Genomic DNA, 24,057 nt, shown 5'->3' with positions numbered 1-24,057 from the left:
TGTTGGCGCGTTGCTATTTTGAGACAACTAAAATAGACTACGCCATTGACCAACAAAAACCTGGTCTAAAGTCAATGGCGCAATATTTTTTTGTTATTTAAAGAGCACATTAGTAATATGCGACTATGAATGGGACGACAACGCAGGTTTGCTTATCACATACATGAATGCGCAGCAGCACAAAAACGGTTTTAAATATGAGAGATTAAAGGATTGAATGTAAACGATTATTATTGAGTCTCTTGGACATAAATGAGGACCGATTATGAGAAAGCGCAAAAAGCTGCTTCACCTGCAGCCTGGTAAGTAAATAAATGCTTTGCTTTAAACAAATGCATCTATTTTTAAATGTTTTATTTTTTAATTGCTACCTCATGGATTTATTCTATATGATGACTCTGTACCTGTGGATATAGTGAGATGAGAAACATTTTTCAGTAAATAGAACTAATGAAGGTAGGATGAAACGTTTTTTTTTTTTTTGAAAGCAGAGGGTCTTTCATTTGATATATTGTTTGTTTATATATTTAAAGAAGAACATTTTCTGGAAGGCATTAAACTTTTGTGAAAGTCATGAAAAATGCTGGTGCTGGCTGGCAACTTAAAAAAAAAAACGCTGGCGGGGAAAGAGTTAAATTAAAAATTATATTCAGTTTAATTATTTCTGTAATATTGCTAATCCTAGTAAATCTTAGTTTATATCAGTTGCCCCGCCCACTCATCGCCTTTCTTCTCACAGCATCCACGCCCATTTAAGTAGCATTTTTCAAAACGATAGTGAGATAGACTGGAGCTGAAACAGCGGGGTTTCATGACGCTTTAAAGTAGGCGGGGCTTGCATCACTTGTGTATAACCGAAAATGGGTAAAGGGGCGGGACATGGGTGAAGCTGAGGTGGATGGTTGCTGAAACCACGCCCACCTAGCTCTGCTCTAGTAAAATATTATTTTCTACTGTAAAGTTGGGCATTTTAACATGGAGGTCTTTGGGGATTGACTCCCCTTTGGAGCCAGCTTCTAGTGGCCAGTCGATGATTTGCAGCTTAACTCACTTTCGTATTGGCTTTATCAGACAGATCATAAGGTTGTTTTTAAAGCAAAATTATCATTATCATTATCATTGTGGTTATTGAAATCACTGACTCTTTTATGTTCTAATGAAGAATTCGGGTAGGGAAACAAATCAAGCGTGCCGCACAAGCCCTGAAAAGTGAAGCCAAAACGTCTTGATCGCCCCCAAGTGACTGGTCCCAGTATAGGTCATAAACCCCGCCTCCCCCATGTTATTCAATGGGACTTGAGACCAACTAAACAATTTAATTAACCTTCAGTTATCTTGTTTGTTTTTAGTTAGTTATTTAATGCTATAAAAACGGTTGTGTCACGTCATGATTGACAGCTGTGATATGCGCATTCTGCGAGGACGAGGCCTTGATTTCGTGGCTCTACTTCATTCTCACTACTGCGCAGGACTGGTCTCGAAATCGCTACTGCGCAGACTTAACACCCAAGATGTCAGTGCCGGATCGGGACACTGACGGCTTCACTTTTCACCAATGGAAGAGAGCGAACGGGCGTCGTCTATCTTTTTTTACAATCTATAAAACAAATATGTGGTACAGTATGTAGTTGGTATTGACTAAACATCTTTAGCGTTAAAATTGTCTTGGCTAATCTATTATGAGAAATAAAGTAAAAAAACACATTGAAATCACTGGAGATGGAGGGTCAAGTTGAGCGCATTGCATCGTGGGAAACATTATCCCAAGTAGTGTGATCTATTGTTTATTGCAGCTTTAGGCAAATGCATTATCCATTTACGGTGCGCACTATCCATAATGTATACTGCAGAAATGACAAATAAAGCATGTTCTGAACATACTTTGGCACAGTTTTACGGTGTGGATCAGCTGTATTGTCTTTGTAATTGAGCGATAATCACCGGCAAATTGCTGCCTGTAATTTTACAGACGGTTCTTGCGTTGTATTCTGATCTTTTCCAAGTAAACACACAGCAGAACAAAACAATCATTGATGATGCAAATCCAGGTGGAAAATTCACAATGAGGACATTTTAAAAGATATTTATAGCTAAAAGGATAAAATGCCTCTCATCCATTTTCGAGTCTTGTCCAGAATGCATTAAGACCTTCAGTTTTCAGACATTTGTGCTAATGGTCTGAATGATTTAAAGGTTCGGGTGTTTTGAATAAGCATCTGTGTCATTTTGTCATATTTGCATAACTACAATTTTAATACGCCATGAATGAGTATGTGCACCGAAACATGTGACTCAAGAACTGTCATATAGAAATGATTGAAGGCTCCAACTGAAGGACCCTGCTTTAGCTTATTACAAATAGAAAGATCTCTGTATCTCTTCTCCTATTCAAACACATGCGTGCTGTAAGTTGATCTATCGCTAGGGAGTGTGTGTTTAACGCTGCGAGTCGCCTAATGCATTTGTTACTACACTCTGATCTCTTGTGCAAACGCACGCACGCACACACGGCGAATGGTGAGCTTGCATCTGTAACAACACATAGACCCACAGCAGTCTTGCTAATCACCTCAAAGAGCCTGACCTCAGTGTCAACCCCCGAGGGCCTCAGCTCCACCAGGAGGCCCAGCCAATCTCAATGGGCAGAGTAGTGAATGGGCTCTATGGTGGAGCTGCGTGATGGGGTCCTCATGCAGCGATTTCAGCAGAATACACAAAACCACTTCAAAACGCTCCATTGATGTCCGTCAGGGAACAAAGGCATTCCTGTTGCATGAGTGTTCGCAGCTGGTTATAGGACTGCTTTTATAGCTGGACTCACGTCGTGATGCATTCGGGTTTGGATGCTTCCTGTTTCTCTGCCACATGCAGCATCATTGTGCAAATACTGAATGTGATTCGGAAACTGGGGCCATTTTAGATAGATGTTTGCTGTGTGGCGGAGCTGCATGCTGGGGACCGTTTTATCAGGTGTCTATGTACAGCGTTCTTTAAATAATAACGTCTAGGTAAACGTTGTGATTCGCGACGCTGTGTAAATATTTACAGCGTTACTCTGTTGTCCATTTTGTTCTACCCGCTGTATTTCTTTGTCTGGCACGTTGTCCTTCAGTCAATTTTTAATTAAAAGCCTAATGGCTTTGTGGAAATCACATGAACGTCAAACGCTGCCCAGCTATTGTGATTCAGGCCGGACAAAACAAATAAGATTTCGATAGCAGTTTCTGTACAATAATTAATAGGAAAAGTCATTTCTATTGCATTTATGCCCATAATGATAACATAATTAAACTTTTATTAATTACAAGTACTGCCACAGCACTTTAAACGGATGAAACGACTAGCAATCAACGAATGCAAGTAAATTAAAAAATTCAGAAATTACAGTAACTGGATAATTTATAAGATGAATTATTGAATGAAATTATCTTTTGAATTCTGTTTGTTTTAGGAGGAGTGTCGTAATTACATTAAGGTGCTGTTGAGTCATGATGGAGGGCTGTTTGTGTGTGGGACAAACGCATTCAACCCGCTCTGCGCCAATTACACGGTGAGTCTTCCCACAATGCCCTGCGGCATTGAGCGTCTCACACTGTTTTATATGACAGACATAGTGCATGCAAAGATTAATAATACACATCAATTCAGTTCAACATGCTATATTTACAGAAACATATTATGTTGAAATCTTTTGTTTGTTTGCATGCATTTGAGACTCAGTTGTGTTCTCACCATTACCAGGGTTTCCATGGGGTCCTTGAAAGTTTGTGAATTTGGAGAAAAAAAGTTTAGAAAATGTACATACATAGATACAGGTCATTGAAAGTGCTTGAATCTATTTTATGCAAGAAGTTTTCTGAAAAAAAAAAATCTATATTATTCCCTGTGTAGTGTAGGATAATTTCAAAATTCTAGATGTTTTAAGCACACGTGCTAAACTGTTCGCTTTAAATGCTTATATCTTCTGTATGCGAATGTCGAATCATACCAAAATGCTTTTTTGCATAGTTGTGTTTGACACATGAAAACGTCTCAGGTTACGTATGTAACCGTTGTTCCCTGAGAAGGGAACGAGACGCTGCGTCTCCCTTGCCATACTTCCTGCGTCCCTGTAACGCCGTCTTTGGCAATATTTCAGATAGCGATACACTTCCTGGCTCACGCGTCACCCTGTCTTTGTCGTTAAGCCTCACTATTGGTTGAATTTGATATACACATTCAGACACACTTACCCCTGGAGACGTCCCCAAAGTGTCACCGCAGTGACGCAGCGCGAGTTCCCTTGAAAGGAAACTGTAACAATGTATCTTGAAAGGTAACATGATGTAACCTTGCTCTCACTTGAAATGTGTCCCCACATTTAGTCTTTGAATTTGAGGATATTGGACCTTGAAAGTCCTTGAAAGGTCCTTGAATTTGAATTTAACTAACGTGTGGGAACCATGCATTTAGTCTTAAAATCCAAGTATTAAGGGAATTATGGGTTTACATTTACATTTACTTTTTATCCAAAGTGACTTACAGTACAATATAGAGATATTTTATCAGTATGTATGTTCCCTGGGTTGGAACCCATGACCTTTTTTAGCTGATAATGCAATCACTGAGCTATAACAAAGGAGATTTTAGGGTTGAGACAATAGAACAAAGTATGATACAAATGACAGTTTTAGGTGCACTGTACCTTTAAATTTTTTAGAAACGTTTTGGAAAAGGGAGTCGGGCCGAGTACCAAAACACACTTGTAGCCAATCAGCATTAAGGAACGTGTCTACTAACCAACATTTTTGTCTGGGTTGCGTATGTGTGGGGCGGGTCTATCAAAAGAAGGTCCAGATTTTATTGGGTTTAAAGCTTGAGCTGGTCTTCCAGCCTGGTTTTAGCTGGTTAAGCTTATCTAGCAGGCTGGCTTTAGAGGGATTTTGGCCAGCTTAAAGGATTAGTTCGTCCAAAAATGAAAATTCTGTCATAATTTACTCGCTTTCATGTTGTTACAAACCTTTATAAATGTCTTTATATAGAACACGAAGGAAGATATTTTGAGAAATGTTGTAACCAAATTATTTACTTCCATAATAGGAAAAAAGAATACTATGAGTGAATGGAAAAAAGTGACAGTGAGGAAAAAAGAGTGAGAAAAAAGTTATACAGGTTTGCAACAACATGAGAGCGAGTAAATTATGAAAGAAATTTTGGGTAAACTATCTGTTTAACCAGCTTTTCCAGGCTGGGAGACAGCTTAAACCAACTATTTCCATCTTAAACCAGCTAACACCAGCTTAATAAGCTGACCAAGCCTTCAGCCTGGTCAAGCTGGTTTAAACTGGCCTTTCAGCCTGATCAGCTAAAAAGTAATCAAAACCCCTCTAAAACCAGCCTGCTACACCATCTTAACCTGCTTAATCCAGGCTGGTCTTTTTAGCTGGACTTTTCAGTAGGAATATTCTAACATGGTAACACGTTGATAAATTCAAATCTCATTGGTTCTCATGTGCATTGTGACAAAATGACATGTGATGTAACAAAGCCATGAGATGTGCAAGAACCAGAGATTTAAAGCTAATGATAGTTTGATGTTTCCTTCATTAGGAAACCTTTAGAAATTTTTGCTTAAAATAGGCTTAAACATTTTTTTTAACTCTTTCCCCACAACCATTTTTTTTTAAAGATTCAAGTCAACTTCAGAATTTTTTATGATTCTCAAAAAAAGTTTAATGCAAAAAAATCTGCATTCAAACTAAAAAACTTCTCTTTTTATCACCTCAACTATGGGTTGGTCTCTTCAAAAATACACAATTTCTGGCATAAAGCTGAGATAATTTTATTTTTGTAAAGGACATGTGTTATGCTGCGTTTACACCAACCGCGTTTCAGGCGTCAAAATCCTGTCTACCGCGCCTAGTTTGCCGCTAGAACAGTTTGAATGCATTCGCGCGTCTACTTCGCTCTAGAGGCAAAATCTGCTTCTTGTGGGAGGGGCAAGTGCTATGCAGTTGTCTGTTTGCAGGATGGCTGATATTGATTGTGCATTTATCGAGAGAGTTACCAGTTTGTATTTAGTCACCTTAATATAGGGGGGAAATAAACAGCGTGGGTCGTTAAAAAATTATGTGACTCAAAAGTGAAATGTGTATTTACCACTTACCAGGTTGCCCAATGTCCTCACTGACACTCTTCCAAGCGAGGTCCTTTTTATTCCTGTCTCTATAGAAATAAGAAATTGTGTAATATATCTCCGGGTGACTGCTCACAGACAATATCAAATGTTCCTTCAGCAGCAAGCAGGCTCCTGATTGGTTAACGCGGCACGAAAATCCGCCAAAGTTTTAACATGGGCGTCAGCTGCAAATTCGCGTCAAACGCAAAATGCACAAAAAGCACCAATTCGCATCATTCACGCAAACTAGAAGTGCGAATGAGGCAGAATCGCATCTACCCCGTCATGTTAAACACCTCATTCACGCAACGTGACCTCCAGACGCGCGTCAACGCGTCTTCACATTGACTTAACATTGAAATCACTTGCGTTTCACGTCTCTACCGCAGCTGGTGTAAACGCAGCATTAGAGATCAGATTCAGCACAATGATCAAAACATACACAGAGTTTTAACTGTTTTTGGATCAGTGGATGCTTCAGTGTTTTTTTATTTGGTATGAGCGCCACCTAGTGGATAATAGTGGAAACATGGATTGCCGTAAAAACTCGTCACTGGCAGGGAAGCGTTATCTCTTAATTGACGAGTTAACTCGTCAATGGTGCGGAAAGAGTTAAACATTTTCTTATTGTAAACTATATTTTTAAAATAAGATTGACTTCTCATGAGATTGCTGAGCCTTTTTACAGTTAAATATTGAAATCATTGCATTCATTTGAGCAAGAAAGATGCAGTAAATGATTGCGTTGTATAAAACTGAGAAAACCCAGCAGGTTTCTGTGCTGATAGACTGAGACAGATCGGATGTGTTTCAGTTGTGAAATAAATCCTCAGACATTACAGAGGTGTTTGAAGCGACACACACACATTTCTCTCCACTGTTGCCTGAAGCGTGTGGAAATCATAACAGCACTTGTGAATGTGTTCGGAGATATGTGTGCTTTATAACAGCTATCAGACTGTCTGAGTGTCACATCCCATCTTCACAAACTCTCTGTGTATCCTTTACAATACTGCGTGTCGATCCAACTTCTTAAAACGACCTGAAACATCAAATAAGCCAACATAGACTAGTAAAAAATCTTGTTTTACCATAAATAGTAATGGGAAAAGCTTTGTGTGAACTTTAAAATTGGGGGTAGTAGATAGAAAACATCTTTAGCCTGGTGTAAACAACAAAATCTATGAGATGATTTCAAATATATAAAAAGAAACCTGTTTGTGTATTGTATGTTATTAGAAAGACACTCTTGAATTGGTCGGAGAGCCCATCGTTGGAATGGCACGATGTCCTTATGACCCGAAACATGCAAATGTGGCCCTGTTCGCCGGTGAGTCGTGCATCTCTTTGCTGTATAATGATTTCACCGTGCATTATTCTCACAACTGTAATTTATTTAAGCTTATATTCCCATTGCTCTTTAATCTTTAATAATAACATCTTAGCATCCTGTGAATGGGCAACATAAAAATATTTAACACGTTTCAATTATAGCTCTTTTATTTTCCCCCATAAATGCACTTAACAGCCAGTGATGAACATCATTACGCTCAAGGACGTTTAATTTGAGCTTTGCGCATTGTCTGTCATTATGGCATAATGTCGATGCTCACTTCTGGTTATTGACCACTGACCCGTGCCCTTTGACCTCAGAGGGCAGTTTGTTTACAGGGACAGTGACGGACTTCCTGGCTATTGATGCTGTCATTTACCGCAGTCTTGGAGGGAGTCCGGCCCTGCGTACCATCAAACACGATTCAAAGTGGTTCAGAGGTATCACTTGCTTTATTTCTTTTAATGCATTTTAAGAGATTAAAAAAGCAACTTTGTATTTAACCAGGTTTTCCTTGTACTCCCCCTACATGCTATTGTTTGTCCAGCAGGCGTCTTTTTGTTGCTACTGCTTGAGCCTGAGTTTGCGCTGTTTGACTGCTCAATTATTTTTAAACAGTGTTGTAATCGTGTGTTATGTGTATTCACGGTGCTAAAAAGTTCTCTGGACAATTTTGTTTTTAAAATATATGCTAAATATATTTTGTAGAGGGTAGAGCTTAATTAAATATATTTTGGAATATATTAAATATGATAATATACATAGACTGAAAAAATGATTCTGACCCAATTCAATTTAACGTAATTAAAATTTGCTCATTTAATTCATTACAATATTGTTTTTGGTTTTAATGAAAAATATGAAGATCTGCCTCTGTAAAATTGACTCATTTAAGTTCGGACTGCATGAATAATTTGTGTTGTATTAAAGCAATATTGCTAAAACTGGGAGGGGATTTCCAGTTCCCAGCATGCTTTGTGTGAGACTTAATAATGAGAGTAAATATCAAATTAAGGGGGTTATTTTATGCATTTTTATTTAAGATAAGAAAAGAGGGGGACTTATTAATGTTTAGTATGTTGTTAAATTAGTATTTGAAAGAGTTTCTTTGTTAGAAATAATTTATGACAGGCCATTGAATTATAAAAAAATAATGCACACCCAAGTGTCAGGGTGTGCATTATTTTCAAATAATTCAAAGAACCGGAGTCAATAATTCCGCTTATACCACGGTTACCAAAAACATTGCTGTGGTGCCTATTTTTAAGACATTTTAAAGGTTAGGTGTAGGGATGTCCCGATCAGGTTTTTTGGCCCTCGAGTCCAAGTCATTTGATTTTGAGTATCTGCCGATACCAAGTCCCGATCCGATACTTCTATAATACATAAAAAAAAGAAGAGCGAAAAAACAGAACCATGATGTTCCTTATGTCATCCCACACGCATTGCTGTTTCTGTGTGGAGTCAAAAGAGTCTAACTCTGTGCCAGCGCATAACTATAGATGTGTTAAGAAATTATGAGAATATAGTATATATGTTCAGGGGTTAAATTGGGATTTGTTTTGTGGGGATGCTCTGTTAGGAGGGAGGGTTCGATCAATACAGTCTCCTGAAGATGCGTATAAATAGCACAAAGTGTAAAACTCGTGCAATACATACGCCAAATTCCACTTTGGCGTGCATATGACACTTAAACGGTGCATCTTTTTTTGTCGTTTTATTTATTGGTTTCTCAATTTTTTTCTGTTTTTTAAACCATTTTCGCTTGGGTTTAGGGTTAGATTTTAGATTTGCTTAATGAGGTATTTAATATACAGGTTTCTCCATGTTTTTGTCCATATTTAAGCCATGGTCGCTTGGAGTTGGGGTTAGAGTTGGGGTTTGGGTTAGGATGTCATTTTTATATAACAAAAAGTTGTTCTAACCCTAAACCCAAGCGAAAATGGTAAAAAATAGCAAAAAATTTGAGAAACCAATAAATAAAACGACAAAAAAAGATGCACCGTTTAAGTGAATGGGAATGACTGGCGTATCATATGCACACCAAAGTGGAATTTGGCGTATGTATTGCACGAGTTTTACACTTCGTGCTATTTGTACGCATCTTCAGGAGACTGGGCTGGTTCGATGGGTAACATGTTTAATCCTGATGACAGCCACTGGTGTGTTTCAATGACATTTTGGACCTCTGATAGGATTTTATAAGTTTCAGCTTTAAAGCTGTGCCACAGGTTGATCCAATCTTTAAAACCTGAACTTTAAATTATGCAAATCTATGAGTTTGACACCCTATATGCATTTGTTGCACATGTCATTATGCACAATTGATCAAATTTTGAAGGAAGTTATAAGAATCAACCTCCTTGACTAATTCTAGGCATAAGATAGGCTACCCTAAAAGACTCAATTAACAAGAAAAACAACATATTGATTCAGCAATAGGCTGTCTTATAAATTAGCCATAGAGATTCCCTAAGCTGGTCAGCAGTTAGTTAAACAAATCACTATAGTTAGGTTGTAATTTATTTGTATAATCAAAATACATTATTTTATTAAACAATACAATAAGTTGAATCCAGTTATGTAGTTAACATATTATAATAAGATGATTGATATGGCTATACATACTTTAATACTTTGTTTCTAGACTTCTATTAAGTTTTTTCGACGTGTGCACCATTCTTACCTCTCTCTCTAGTTCTCATCTCTACACAATGTGTAATGTGATCCTCCTGCGCGAATCCGCGTTCTTGAGGTTCTGAATGAGACACGGAGCTGCGTACTGATGTAGATTAACTGAGCATATAGTGACAAAAACGATGAGCGGTAAAAACCCAGTTTTGGTGCACCGCATGCACGAGTGTGTGAAGCCTATGAATGAAAACACGTTTATTATTCGAGTCAGTTCACACGCACCGGCGCAGCGCGTACACTGGCGCGGAGCAGAGCGAGACCTTCAGTATGTGTGCGGTCCTGGCTCAATTTAAACCCTGCATATGTATCCGAGTCCTGATCGGAAGGTAACGTCCGATTCCGATCGAGTCTGAAACCACGTGATCGAGGCCGATTTCCGATCACGTGATCGGATCGGGACATCCCTAGTTAGGTGTGCGGTTATTGAAAAATAATCAACACCCATGTTACATTTCTCAGCCAATCAGAATAAAGCATTCAACAGGCCCGTGGTATAAGTGTTTTTAAATGGTTAACATTGTGCAGACGAGTAGCATTTGTTTAGGATGAGAACAGTCTCATTGACATGTATCAGTTATTTTGGTGTTGTTTTGATCAGAAAGTGTAAGTGTAAATGTCTTGATTTAAAAGCATTTACATTGGAAGTGTTTATGCCATAATCAGCTTCTGTTTCAGTTGAGTGTTAGTTATGGTTAGCTTGCTAATGTGTGCTGTTGCTGTAGTATAATAACTTTATATTTCAAAATTTGAGTAGAGTTAACATGATAAGATAATACTGTAGTAGCATTGTTGAATTTAACTATTTTTTACTCAGATCAACTCAATTTAATTAAGTAAATTTAACTATATTAATATAACTAAATTTAGATATTTAAATTGCGTCCAACCACATACCTTAAAGGAACAGTTTGTAAGAAATGTATATCAATTAATCCTTAAATGGCACTGACATGTCACTAGACATTTAGAAATCATTTTCATTTCAAATACTTATATCACTGACAACAGTGGCCTGGCCAGGATATTGTCATTTAAAAAGTAAAGTTGCAGCCCTCAACTGATGTTTATGTTGTCATTTTGTGTATTGGCCACTAGTTGGGTGATTGCAGTACCAGTTATAGCCACAAGGTTTGTGATTGCAATACCAGTTTTGGCCACAATCCTACATACTGTTCCTTTAATAAAGGCTAATTTAATTCATATTTATTATTTTTTCATATTTATTTCAGGGGAAACAAATAGATTTCTAATTTTACAGTAAAACATATATTTCTGGCCAAATTATAAAGGTTTATAAAGTATCTATTAAATATAACATTTTATAAAGTATTTATTTTGCCGTTGAAAATAGATTTAATTTATATTGTATGCTATATGTTGTAACATAAAGAAAGTTTTTCTTCTTTATTTGTGAATATAAATGCTTTAAAATATATATATATTTTAAATAAAATTGCCAAAAAAATATATTGGTAAAAATACATTTGTGTAAACTTATTTTAAAATATATTTCAGCATTTTTGTTGTTTTTACAAAGGTACACTCCGGTATAAAACTCCGGTTTTTTATTCTTTCCGTAATTTAGAATAATAGTAAACTCATCAAAACTTACAAATAACACAAATGTAACTATAGGAATTTTGTTGTGACTAAAAGCATCCAAAAATAATCGAAACTGTTTAGCGTCTTCAGTCTTTGCCTGGAATTGACAAAATACTCCTCATTTTGAGTTTTCACACTGGGATTATTTGGTCCAAGTCATCTATTACAAAATCAATTACAAATTTTTTTGAATACATTTTTTTCAAGGAAAAAACATGGGCTGAAATGTCTGCTCTTTGATTTGTTTTAAAGACACTGCACTTTTCACCGTGCATATGTAAAATATAAGTAACTTTTTTGATTGACCTTTTTTGGTCACTTTGCATATTTTCAGTGTAGACACATTTGTGTATTTTGTTGACATTGCCTTTTTTGCTTTATGCACCTTTGATTTAAATGCCGCCTTCTTCTATTTGAGTGCTTTTTTGCTTTTTGATGAATAGTTTTCCAGTAAAAGACATTATTATGCTATAGGCACAATTATACGAGTGTAAACCTGAACTTATCTCTTATAGTCATGAAACAAAAAGTCCAGGTTTGACTTGAAAGACCCTTGTATTTTCAGCATTTCAGTCAAGTGTTTCTAATAAGTCTGAACACTTTTAGTAGTGTACAAAACAAAGTTGAGCATGGATGCCTTTTTCAGCCATGGGGCCGTAACCCCCCAACAAAAATCCAGATGACATAACAATCTTTGAAATAAGCTGAAACTGCTAACAATCATATTTCTTAGTGTTAAGTTATTTTTATAACGAACATAAAGCTTCATGTCAAGCTTCAAATGTTGTTGCGGACAATAGACCGACCTTGAAGTAGAAAAGGACTGTGCTAGAATATTTCTTTGAATTTTTTCGGAAATGTATAACTAAATGAGAATTGTCATTTGTGTCGCTCTCTGAAACCTGAAACGGTTTGTGTTTTGTGGATTTTAAAATAGTTTCAGGTGACACCACTGAATTCTGGGTGTGATTCACCCCACATGCATCCAGAGTGTTCATAAAGCCGAGGTGTTTTTCACAAATTGTACAAACCTTGTTTGCAGAGTCTCATTCAGACAAGAACAGGTGGATCTGTGTGTATTATTTAGAGCTTTGTGCTTAAACCTTGAATTCTGGTGAGCCATAGGATGAACATATCAAAGTCGAGAGTCATTTAGAGACTGAGAGATGTGTAAAGCTGAGTCTCCAAGAGAAAGAAGCCAGAACCTCTGAATCTTCTTTCTTTAATTTTGTATTTATTTATTTATTTATTTATAAGATGACTATCTCGACTTTGTTCGCCTGTGTTGTAATGTTTAGTCTCTGTATCTCTCTCCATCTCTCTACTCTCTCCCTCTGGGTCTGTGCATATGTTGTTTGTTCAGATAGATGTTTTTATAATGAAAGATGAGTGTTTGTCTTATTTGCGCTTCAATTTACACTCCACATGAAAACTCTTTGTCTACTGCTAATTTGAAGCTTGCATGTGTTTGTGTTTCTTACAGAGCCATATTTTGTAAGCGCCGTTGAATGGGGTTCTCATATCTACTTCTTCTTCAGAGAAATGGCCATGGAGTTCAACTACCTGGAGAAGGTGAGAAAGATGAGAGAAACAGATGATTCACAACTGGCAGCGACTGATTATGTTCTCGCTTTGCGTTTTAAAAAAGATCCACTCACATCTCTTCCCCATGGACTTTAGTCAGGGTAGACGCCATATGGATGAGATTTACAGACCCTTTAAGAAATAAATGGAGGCTGTGTGGGATAAGCTTGCAGTCTGCCTGTTCTTAAAGATGGGCACCAAATATAATAATGGTTTTCAGAGGCGGACACTACTTGAGTATTTTAAGTAAATTTTCCAAGCAATCGTCTGTGCTTAATCAGAGTGTTTGTCTTGGGAAAAAAGTTTACTTTACTTTACTAAAAAATGTTCACAACATTCTAAAGCATACTTTGAATTCTTTTTATATTGCATATTAAAATTGATTTAATTACCTAATTGTGTACTTTTCTTAAGTAAAAGTACAAAAGTACTTTTTACTTAAGTAAAAGTAAAAAATAATAGATGTTTAATGTATTTAAATATTAAATATAAACCAAAAACGTGAAATTATGAAATGTAGTGGAGTAAAAATTATGCTTCCAAAGAAAAACACTGATAAAATACGAATACATGAAAATGTTTTATGTAGAAAGTAAAAATACTTAAGTAGTGTTGGCCTCTGATAGTTTTCAAGGTTTCCTCGAACCTGTCCACTCTTGTTTGGCTCAACAGGTCACCCTGGCCAGAAACTTCATAAAAAGATCAATTCAGTATTTGGTGAATTTCAAAACATTGATAGATCATTTTAAACGCTGTGGATAAACCAGCAGATAAAAAACAAGACAAATATTTACCCTACAATTCAAACGTTAAGAAACACTTACTAATCCTTTATTTAGATATTTTTGGCTCATTTTCGAATAATAGTAAACTCATCAGATCTATGGGGTAACACAAATATAACACAAATAAAATAAGTGTTGTAAAACATCAAAAATATATCAAAGCTACACTGTAAAAAAGCCCAGCTGTTAGGGTTACATTTTCTCCAAAAATGTTTATGTTTGACCCAACAATGGGTTAAAACAGTCCAGCATAGGTTAAATTACAACGCAACAGGTTGGGGTTTGTCCCTTTTTGACACAACATTTTTTTAAATGCTTGTTATATTTTATCTTCAAAGTACTACTTACTCCTTTGAAGATCAAATATAACAAGCATTTTAAAAAAAACCAACCTGTTGCGTTGTAATTTAACCTATGCTGGACTGTTTTAACCCATTGTTAAAAAACACGCCCCATCCGGTCGCCAACGGTCACTGTCGCTCGTGTCGCCGGAAGTCTGCAATCTTCCATTAAAATCAATGAGATTGAGTCTCTCTGCTACTGCTTGTCGCTGCTAATGTGAATGAGGCTTAATTCGTATTAATCAGTTCAACCACATTCATGCCATTAATGTTTATTTTTTTAATAAGTGTATACCACTAGTGAACTAAATGAATATAACATGGCAAAGATGAGTGCACTTTTATTGATTCAATAGATTTAAAGCATTTGAAAAAATAAAAATTTGTATTCTCGACAGAAAGTCACTCATAATTTGCATAAATTTAAACTTTTCTAAACTTTGTCGCACGACTGGACACGCCCATCCATCAACGGTCACTGTCGCTCGTGACAAGCTTCCATTAAACTCAATGAGATCCCGCCGCTCTGCTACTGCTAGGTGCTTATAATGAGAATGTGAATCTTAATTCGTATTAATCGGTACAACTACATTCGTAAATTTTTAGATGATTTGCCTTGACCCCCGTGACGTTGGGGTTAGGGGATTTGTTATTGTTTTTTTATGATAATCATAAATTTTTACATGATTAACTTTTTATGAATTTATACGAATAAGCCAAATCGTAAAATATGTAATTCTCGTGAGATCAGGCAGGTGTTTTACTTGAGATAGGATACAAAAGTTAACATGCGTACACCACACAGATTGTATAGACTATATTACAATATAGACGTTTCAGCAGTAACAACATAAACAAATGTCTTTTGTGGAACAAACGTAACAAGTAGTTCAAATCATAGCTAACGCGTATCAAAAACTACACTGAGCTAGGTTACTGTGTAAAATGTGTCCATATAATGTATCCAAGCTTAACTACAGATCGGCTGCCAAACCTCTCTTCACATTAGCCTGGTATAACCAGACTCTCGTACATTAATTTCATTTGTACAGAGAGTCTGGCCACGCTCCATTGCAAAGCGTTACTTCCGTTAAGGAGGGTCCATTGTTGAAGTTTAAAACTATTGGATCTGCCCAGAGTCACTCAGGATCTGCCAAAGCCAATCGCTAACATGTGGTTGTGACGTATATCATGCACCGAAACCGTCCGGAAACAACAAGTCAGAATAATCAGACAAAAAAACAAAAAGCAAACCTGGTTCTTGCTCGGGCTTTAACTTCTGTATATTCGGCAGTTTTGCAACAACGGACCGAATAGCTTTTCTCAAGTCTTTCTCCGCTGCCATTACTGAACTACAACTCAAACTGACGGACGACCTCAACGTCATCGTTCTTAGCCACCCCCATCTGTTCGCTGATTGGTCCTGCAGATTTTTGCAGGAGAAAACGAAACTCTATAGAGCCATCCCAGACGTACTGCTGAAGTGAAATGAAAAATAAGTGGAAGCACGTAGGAGGGCGGAGCCAGGCTATCTTCACATAGCAGTGATTCATGATCGCGGTCTTCCCTCATCTTTAGGAAACCAAAACATTTGTTATTTTTAACAAGGAATTCGTTCCATCCAGACCTGTTACCGTGACTGCGTGCATGCATCCGATGAAAACCGTCTATAGATATGGATTATAAAAAGGTACCTTAAGGTACGTTATGTATCATAGACTCTATGGATCTTTTTGTTGCAAGGAATCTTGGGTAATAACATGCCACAAAAGAGCAGAAGAGGCATTGAGATTTAAAAAACATGTCTCCATTGAATCGTCTCTTTGAATCTTGCTGTGAATAGAGTCTGTGTGGAAAAGCAAACCAAACTGCTTTCTTTCTAAACACGTGTTAGGTAATGGTGTCCCGAGTGGCACGTGTGTGTAAAGACGATCTTGGCGGCTCTCAGCGCGTGTTGGAAAAGCAGTGGACGTCGTTTCTCAAGGCACGTTTGAACTGCTCGATCCCCGGAGACTCGCACTTTTATTTCAACCTGCTACAGTCCACCAGTCCCATCATACGCATGCAGGGAAGAGACGTCATACTGGGGGTCTTCTCTACACCATCAAACAGGTAAGACAAACACACAGGATGGATGTGAGAGAATATGGTGTGATGGAATAGTGTGTGTATGTGTGATGAATGCAGAATTGACATACTTTATAACAGCCTGCTTCATCCAAATATATAACATTGCATAACAGCTCTTCAGACTTTTTATGCTCCTGTAGCTCAGTGGTAGAGCATTGCGTTAATAGCGCATAAGGTAATGGGTTGGAACACAGGTGAAAAAATGTATACTTTGCACTTAGAGTAAAAGCGTCTGTCAAATGCATAAAAATAAATGTAAAGTGGTGCTACACCGGACACACGCACGCACGCACCCCTCTGTGATTTGGCATCTTATTAGTCCATTTTGAACCCGAGCAGCCTGAATGAATCCAATTTCAAGGCAATTTGGATTTTGTGCTTTTGATATGCGCCCCCCCCCCCCCCCCAAAAAAAGCTGCTTTACTTTAGTAAGAAGAAAATCAGCTGAAGGTTTTAAGAGTTTTGTCTAATGGGAAAAATGTATAAAATTCTGTTATCGGGGATGTTAAGAAATAACACAAACACATTTTAACTACTGCATGAGCGAAACACTGAACTCCTGTGCGAGATTGGAAATAGCTGGCTTATAATGTTCTGCAAATTACAATAGCTGTTGTGACATCTGTTATAATGTGCAAAGAGGGCGAGAGACAGAGAGAGAGAGAGAGAGCAGGGAGAATGCTAGAAATACTTGTATAACACACATCCATACGATGTGATAATGCCCTTGTTAAAGTGCCTTCTTTCATAAAAAGCATTTGCAACACTATATGATATCTTGGACACTGTGATGATATTATCAAAATGTTCTGTGGAGCATCGTACAGAAAGTATAGTATATATGAATGTGGTATATAGACGGTCCTAAAGTAAATTGCAAAGTAAGGACATAAGGATAATAATAAAAAAAAAAATTGGGGTAGTGGGTGAATACATTATAAAACTTACTGTAAAAATAAGCCATATTTGGCTCATGGCTGATTTATACTTCTGCATCAGGCATACTGTACGCCATAGGCTACACGTAAGTAGGGCTGGGTTCAGATGTTCCGGATCGATTCGATTTCCATTCTTGGTTCGATTCCGATTCTCGGAGCGATTTTTATACATGATTCTCGATTCAATTCAATGAATATAGATTTAATACAAATACTTTATTTATAAAAAAAAAACAGTGAACATATGTTTACAAGTGGGTAAACATTTTCGGATATTTTAGAAAATGTTTTCGATCTTTCAGTTGATTAAATGTAATGTTACGGGGTCCACGACCTTCAAGTCCAAAAAAAGTGCGTCCATCCTTCACAAAATAAATCCAAACGGCTCCAGGATGATAAACAAAGGTCTTCTGAGGGTAATCCGCGTGGTGTTGTTGTAGAAATATCCATATTTAAAACTTTATTAACCTAAATAACTACCTTCCGGTAGCGCCGCCATCTTAGACTCCTCTGTATTCAGGAGAGAGTATTAGCGTAGTGTACGCACTTTTCTAAGTGACGTACGACAAATTCGGAGGGCGGGGGCACAGAGCAGCAGCAGAGTAGCCTCCGTAGGCTGCGTAAGCTCTCATCCTGAATGCGGACGCAACTAAGATGGCGGCGCTACCGGAAGGTAGTTATTTAGGTTAATAAAGTTTTAAATATGGATATTTCTACAACAACACCACGCGGATTACCCTCAGAAGACCTTTGTTTATCATCTTTGAGCCGTTTGGATTTATTTTGTGAAGGATGGACGCACTTTTTTTGGAATTGAAGGTCGTGGACCCCGTAACATTACATTTAATCAACTGAAAGATCTAAAACATTTTCTAAAATATCCGAAAATGTGTTTGTCTGAAAAACGATGGACATATGCAACTCGGACAGCTTGGGGGTGAGTAAATCATGAGTTTAATATCATTTTTGGCCGAACTATCCCTTTAAGTAAATCTGGCCCTCAAACTGAAATTCACCGACTGGCCCCTAGAGGCTGGTTTCAAAAGAGAGTCAATTCCCATAGACCCCCATATTAAAATTCCCTGGTAAAGCCTGGTACAAAAAGTATTTTTGGTCTATAGCTAAATTTACCCTTCATGACAACTGTGAGGGGGTGAATATTTTTGCAACTCATCCATTTAAATGATATTAAGCCTTAAAGTTTTGGATAATTAAGGGCGTGGCCACTTGAGTGACAGGTGAATTACTGCTGCTGTCACTACCATTGAGCTAGACGGGTGTGGTTTCAGCTACCAGGTACCTCAGCTACACCCACATCCTGCCTATTTTCAGATATCTCTGCCAAATTTGGGCTTCAAAAATGCTCTTCACAAACCTACGGGTGATGTCACGGACATTGATCCATATTTGTGAGAGTCTGTGGTTAGGCAACGGCGTAGGGTACGCGTCTATGCGTAGGCTATGCTGTTCACTCGATGCAGTAGTACAAATTGGGCTTTATGTATGGTATTATTATATAAAACAATCACTGAAAGAAAGTAGAATAACTTGTAAGAAAAACAATAGATTTGTATGCTGTTACAGAACTATGAATAGATGCCCAGTGTGAATGAAATTTTATCTTAAGCCTTAATAAGTACTTGGCATCTGTAAAAATGATTGACATATCAATGTAAAATGTCTCCTTGGAAACTGGTCCTATCAAATATAGACAAAGGGTACCTCAGAGGAAAACATCATGAAAGCTTTGATGCTTGAATTTCAGCTCGACTTGTAATATCTCAGTTGTTCATAACACCTTTAGAAAATACCAAGACTTTTTTTACAAGCATGAAACGGGTTTAACTCCCAGTAGAGGACATACATTTACATACTGGATAGCATAGCAACAATAAAAAGGTTGAGAAGAAAAGAAACAGAGAGAGAAGTAGAGAGATGAAGTAGATATAAAATGTATTACCAAACGATAATCTGAGCTTGTGAGTTTATGAATCAGTCTGCTCCACGTGGAACTGAATGGATAAACAGTGGCGTACATCGGAAAACCAGTCCAAATGTTGTTTAACCAGCTCTTTGTCTTTGTCCCAAAAGCTTGTAATCCATTGTAGGAGCTCTTCTACCCAGGCACACGTTGCATGTGTATTCGTATGATATACCGTAGTCCATCAGTGGATGATAAGAGCCGCTTTCCCTAAATTACCTTTCATTGTGTTGTGTAGGATTAGAATAGAAATGTGCATTGCCATCAGCTTATAGTCAAACACTCAAGGAGTTATCTCTACTCTGCTTGATGTGTTTATTTTTATACTTTCAGATGTGCAAATTACATTGCAATCTTACGAGAAGATGTACTGTATTCACCCTCTTCCGATAAAGATCACGTTTGACCTCTGTTGTTTTTTCTTTTCACCTTTCTCGTATGAATTAAAAAGAATGCAATTAGCTACTTGCGTTTCTTTGTATAATGATATTTTCTGCCCTCTAAGGGGCGATGCACATTTTGCGTCTTTTGCGCACGCGAATACGTTATTTTGAATGTAGCCGTGTCAAGCGTACTCCAATAGAGAGCAATGCAGTTGCGTAGCAACACGCTCTTTTTCTTTTCCAGGTGTGGCGATGCCGTATCAAAATGTCTTCTAAATGTACGCAAAAATTCAAGAAAACCTAAAACCACTCGTACGCAATAATCACGTACACTATAATCAAATACTAGGTTATAATTATAATGTGTATAATAGGGCTGCAACAAAGAATTGATAAAAACAATAAAAATGAATTTCATAATCGATTCGTTGTGTTGCGCGACGCAGAGATTTTTGAGTATTTAAAAAGTTGAGTTTAACGTGGAGCGAACCCACTCGGGTCTCTCTCACACACTGTTGTTTCCGGATATTTCATACATAGTCCACCGCTGCCAGGGATTTCGATTATTTAATTGTAAAATAATCGACAGATTAATCGATTATTAAAATATTCGTTAGTTGCAGCCCTAGTGTATAATAATGTTGATATTTAAAATGTACATTATTATATTTTATATTATAATATTTTCTGTATTATAAATTATTATACATGATCTATATATTATTATTTTTATAATTGTATACATTATATTATAAATTATAATAGCCTATTTATTTTTTGTAAACATATAAAGAAGATGCGTGTAATGACAAATCTTTACGCTTTCCTTCCTCACTTTTTAAATCTCTATATGAAAGCGTCTGCTTAATGCCTAATGTAAATGTCATGTAAATGCAATGAGAAGTCCAAACGTCAATCACTTGATCTCCTGTCTGTTATACAGATGCTCGTCTCTGTCTTATTTATTAAATGTTATATTTGTTAAAGTATCCAATACGTTTTTAATGTTACTCCGGTCGGTGGACAGCACTGGCTTCCTCCAGCGACAGCAAAACCTCCCAAATAAAAAATGCAAAGCAAAAGGTAACTTTACCGAAAATAAATATGATCATGGATTTCTTTTCAAGCTCTTTTGCTTCTATGACAAACAGCTGTAAAATTTAGACCAGCGCTGCGCTGCGGAAAACCCTTATATGGAGCTGGTTTGGGCGTGTTTTATGCAAATTACCAACATCGTGCACGCAGCTGCTCATGTAGAACACTCCAAATTCACTAACATAAGAACAAGAACAAATATAAGAACAAACTAATTTGCGTACGCTCATGTTGTGAATTAGGCGGAAAGTTTTCGTGGGAAGTTCAAGTGTGCGTATAAATACGAAAACGTTCGCAATTATTAGTGAATGAGACCCGATGGCTGTGAACAGGGCATTGTTTGTGTGACATCACACTAACAAGATAATAAAAAGCATTCCAGATAGCAAAACTGCTGTGGCCCAGATCTGGCACACATCTGAAACTCTCATCTGGCCCACCTTTGGCATGGAATGATGGCACTTGAGCGGTCCACTTCTTTTTTTCCAGATCTTTGCCACAAGCAAGCCATAGAAATACCACATGTCAGCCAAGCACAAAGCAAATAATGCAGATCTGGCCCAAATCTGGGTGATAGTTGATTTAAATTCTGGCCCAGATTCGGCCCACACCTGGCATGGATTGATGGCATTTGTGTGGTCCACTCCTGTTTATCACATCTCAACCACGAGCAAGCCAGAATTATGCCACAATCAGAGTATGAATCACAACCATGGAGACAATTAAATGAAAAACTTCATGCTGCAATGCATGCTGGGTATTAACAAATCACAAATCTCATCCAGGACTCCTAGCATGCATTGCGACATGGATAAATAATAAACTTTTTTACACTTTTCGTTGTCACCGGGGTTGAGATTCATAGTCTGATTCTTGATGTTTGTACATCCCAAATATACAGCAGTTAATGACAAACTGCTGTGAAAGTGCTGGACTTCATACATATTATTGACAGAAAAGACACTCTTGATGAGTAAACCAATTAATTAGATGATGATTTTTACCATTATATAACAACCACAAAGTGTGTTATATTATATTATTATACACACAAAGTAATGCAACCACGGAACAACTAGTAAATAAGTCAAGGGTCCAACTAAAACAAACAGTAATCACAATCGGTGGCGTGTTTACCCACCACGCAAACCACGCAAATCACACCTGTGATTGGTGATTTGGTTTGATGACACGCATCTTTTGTTCCACGCTTGTACAGGTATAAACATGATAAAGACACCACGCAGGGGTTTTAATCACATCGAAAATAGACAAATCATATTCTGTATCTCATCATTGTCATTAAAATCTCATCTTTAGTGTATTTCTAGACTATATGCTTGTTGTATCTCACAGTAAGTTTGTTTTTACAATATGAACATGAGAGTTTTATGTGATTCCCATCCATAAATTCAAGCAATAACCAACTTACAATGTTGTTTGCTGGTGTTTGTTAGTTCAGTTTGTTAGATCAGTATGAATCTTAATCTAATGCTTCCTCTTTTTCCTCATTTAGTTTTTTTAGTAAGATGTCAGACACTGAAGTTGCAGTTTTAATTACATTGTTTTAAATACATCCTATAATACATTTGCAAGCAAAAGATCTGAGTGGGGCGTGAAAAATTTTTTTAAACAAAGAATTTTTGTCATACCAAACAAACACTTTAGTGTTATTTTAAGCAGTGTAAAACAAAATAAACCAGGTTTATATATCTCACTCAATTCTATATACTGAATATTATTGTTGTGCAATTCAAATGAAAAACCTTGGGCAATGCTAGGGCATGGGGGGCCCCGGTTCTTGGACTTTTCTAAGGGCCACCAAAATGGTAAACACGCCACTGATCACAATAATAGTGACTTAAATTAAACAAAGCATCAACATCTAAACCTAATAAGCGAATTGTGTTTTCTACAGCAATATTTTTACTGAACATTCAGAAATAATGTTTTATAACAGTTTTAAAATAAAAACATGCAATGTTTCTCTATCATTTACATATCAAGCAAATAAGTAAATATAAAAACAGTTGATATTTAAAACATTGTGTGAACATTAAAACAGGACATGAAAATGGAAAAATGTAACATTCCTCTAACGTTCAGAAAACACAGAAAGTTTCTTAGAACATCAAGAAAACTGGACACTTTCTATGTTGGCAGAACGTTTTTGGGAACTTCCAGGGAACGTTCTTAGAACTTTTTTCTGTTACCTGGGTATGTGAATCACTTTAGACACACACCCACATGAGCCGGTGCTTACTGTGCAATATCTTTGCAAAAAAAGGCCCTGATGGGTCTTTATACAGCTGGGCCACATTTGCAACATCATATGTGGGCCACTTCAGACTCACACCCACGTGAGCCGGTGCTTACTGTGCCACATGTTTGCCCAAACCGCCCCGGATATGTTTGAAAAGATCTGAGCCACATTTGCTACATCATACGTGGGCCAAATTTGGTTTATTCCAAGATTAGGCCGTGTCTGTTGTGCAGTATTTTTGCCAAAGGTGGCCCATATTTGTTGTTTGATATTTGGGCCATGTTCACTATTTGTCGAATGGGCCACTTTTGGTTCATATTCAAATGACATGTTGTCGTGAGCACCGCATCTTTGCCTTAAAAAGGTCCACATGTGATTTGATATATTTGGCCCATTTTTGCTATTTTACATGTGAGCCACTTGAGGTTTACATCCCTTTTATTCAGACCATAAGAAGGCCAGTAGTGCCGCATCTTTGCCTGAAGTGGCCCACATGTGCTTGCTATCTGGGATGTCTAATGAGACTACTTTGGTTTAATGAGGATTAAAAAAGGAGGGGGTGGATTTTTATGTTTACACACTGCCAAGACACATTTATGTCATTTTTGCATCATATAAGCCCTTTAAATGATGGACACTTGTTGCATAAAACACATTTTTTAATAATAACAATGAACAATTCTCCCAACAAGTAAAATTATTTATAAGCCTAACTGAAGGTTGTCAATGTTGCCTAGCAACAAAACAACTTGCCACATGATTTATTACAGA

At 37.2% G+C, this 24,057-nt stretch overlaps 1 protein-coding gene across 1 annotated transcript in view; it reads left to right on the top strand.

Annotated features, from left to right (window-relative positions):
* Positions 1-24,057, top strand: part of sema6ba (sema domain, transmembrane domain (TM), and cytoplasmic domain, (semaphorin) 6Ba) — a 196,094-nt gene that overhangs the window by 126,324 nt on the left and 45,713 nt on the right. The window contains exons 6-10 of the mRNA XM_065276814.2: positions 3,452-3,550; positions 7,397-7,487; positions 7,811-7,930; positions 13,270-13,358; positions 16,391-16,608. Of these exons, the coding sequence (XP_065132886.1) occupies positions 3,452-3,550; positions 7,397-7,487; positions 7,811-7,930; positions 13,270-13,358; positions 16,391-16,608 (617 nt within the window). The remainder of the gene's footprint in view (positions 1-3,451; positions 3,551-7,396; positions 7,488-7,810; positions 7,931-13,269; positions 13,359-16,390; positions 16,609-24,057) is intronic.

This window comes from Paramisgurnus dabryanus, chromosome 6 (assembly GCF_030506205.2).
Source record: "Paramisgurnus dabryanus chromosome 6, PD_genome_1.1, whole genome shotgun sequence".
In the NCBI taxonomy this organism is placed as follows: Eukaryota; Metazoa; Chordata; class Actinopteri; order Cypriniformes; family Cobitidae; genus Paramisgurnus; species Paramisgurnus dabryanus.
Note: the sequence above shows the minus strand (reverse complement) of the source record. Positions and strands in the feature narration are given on the sequence as shown.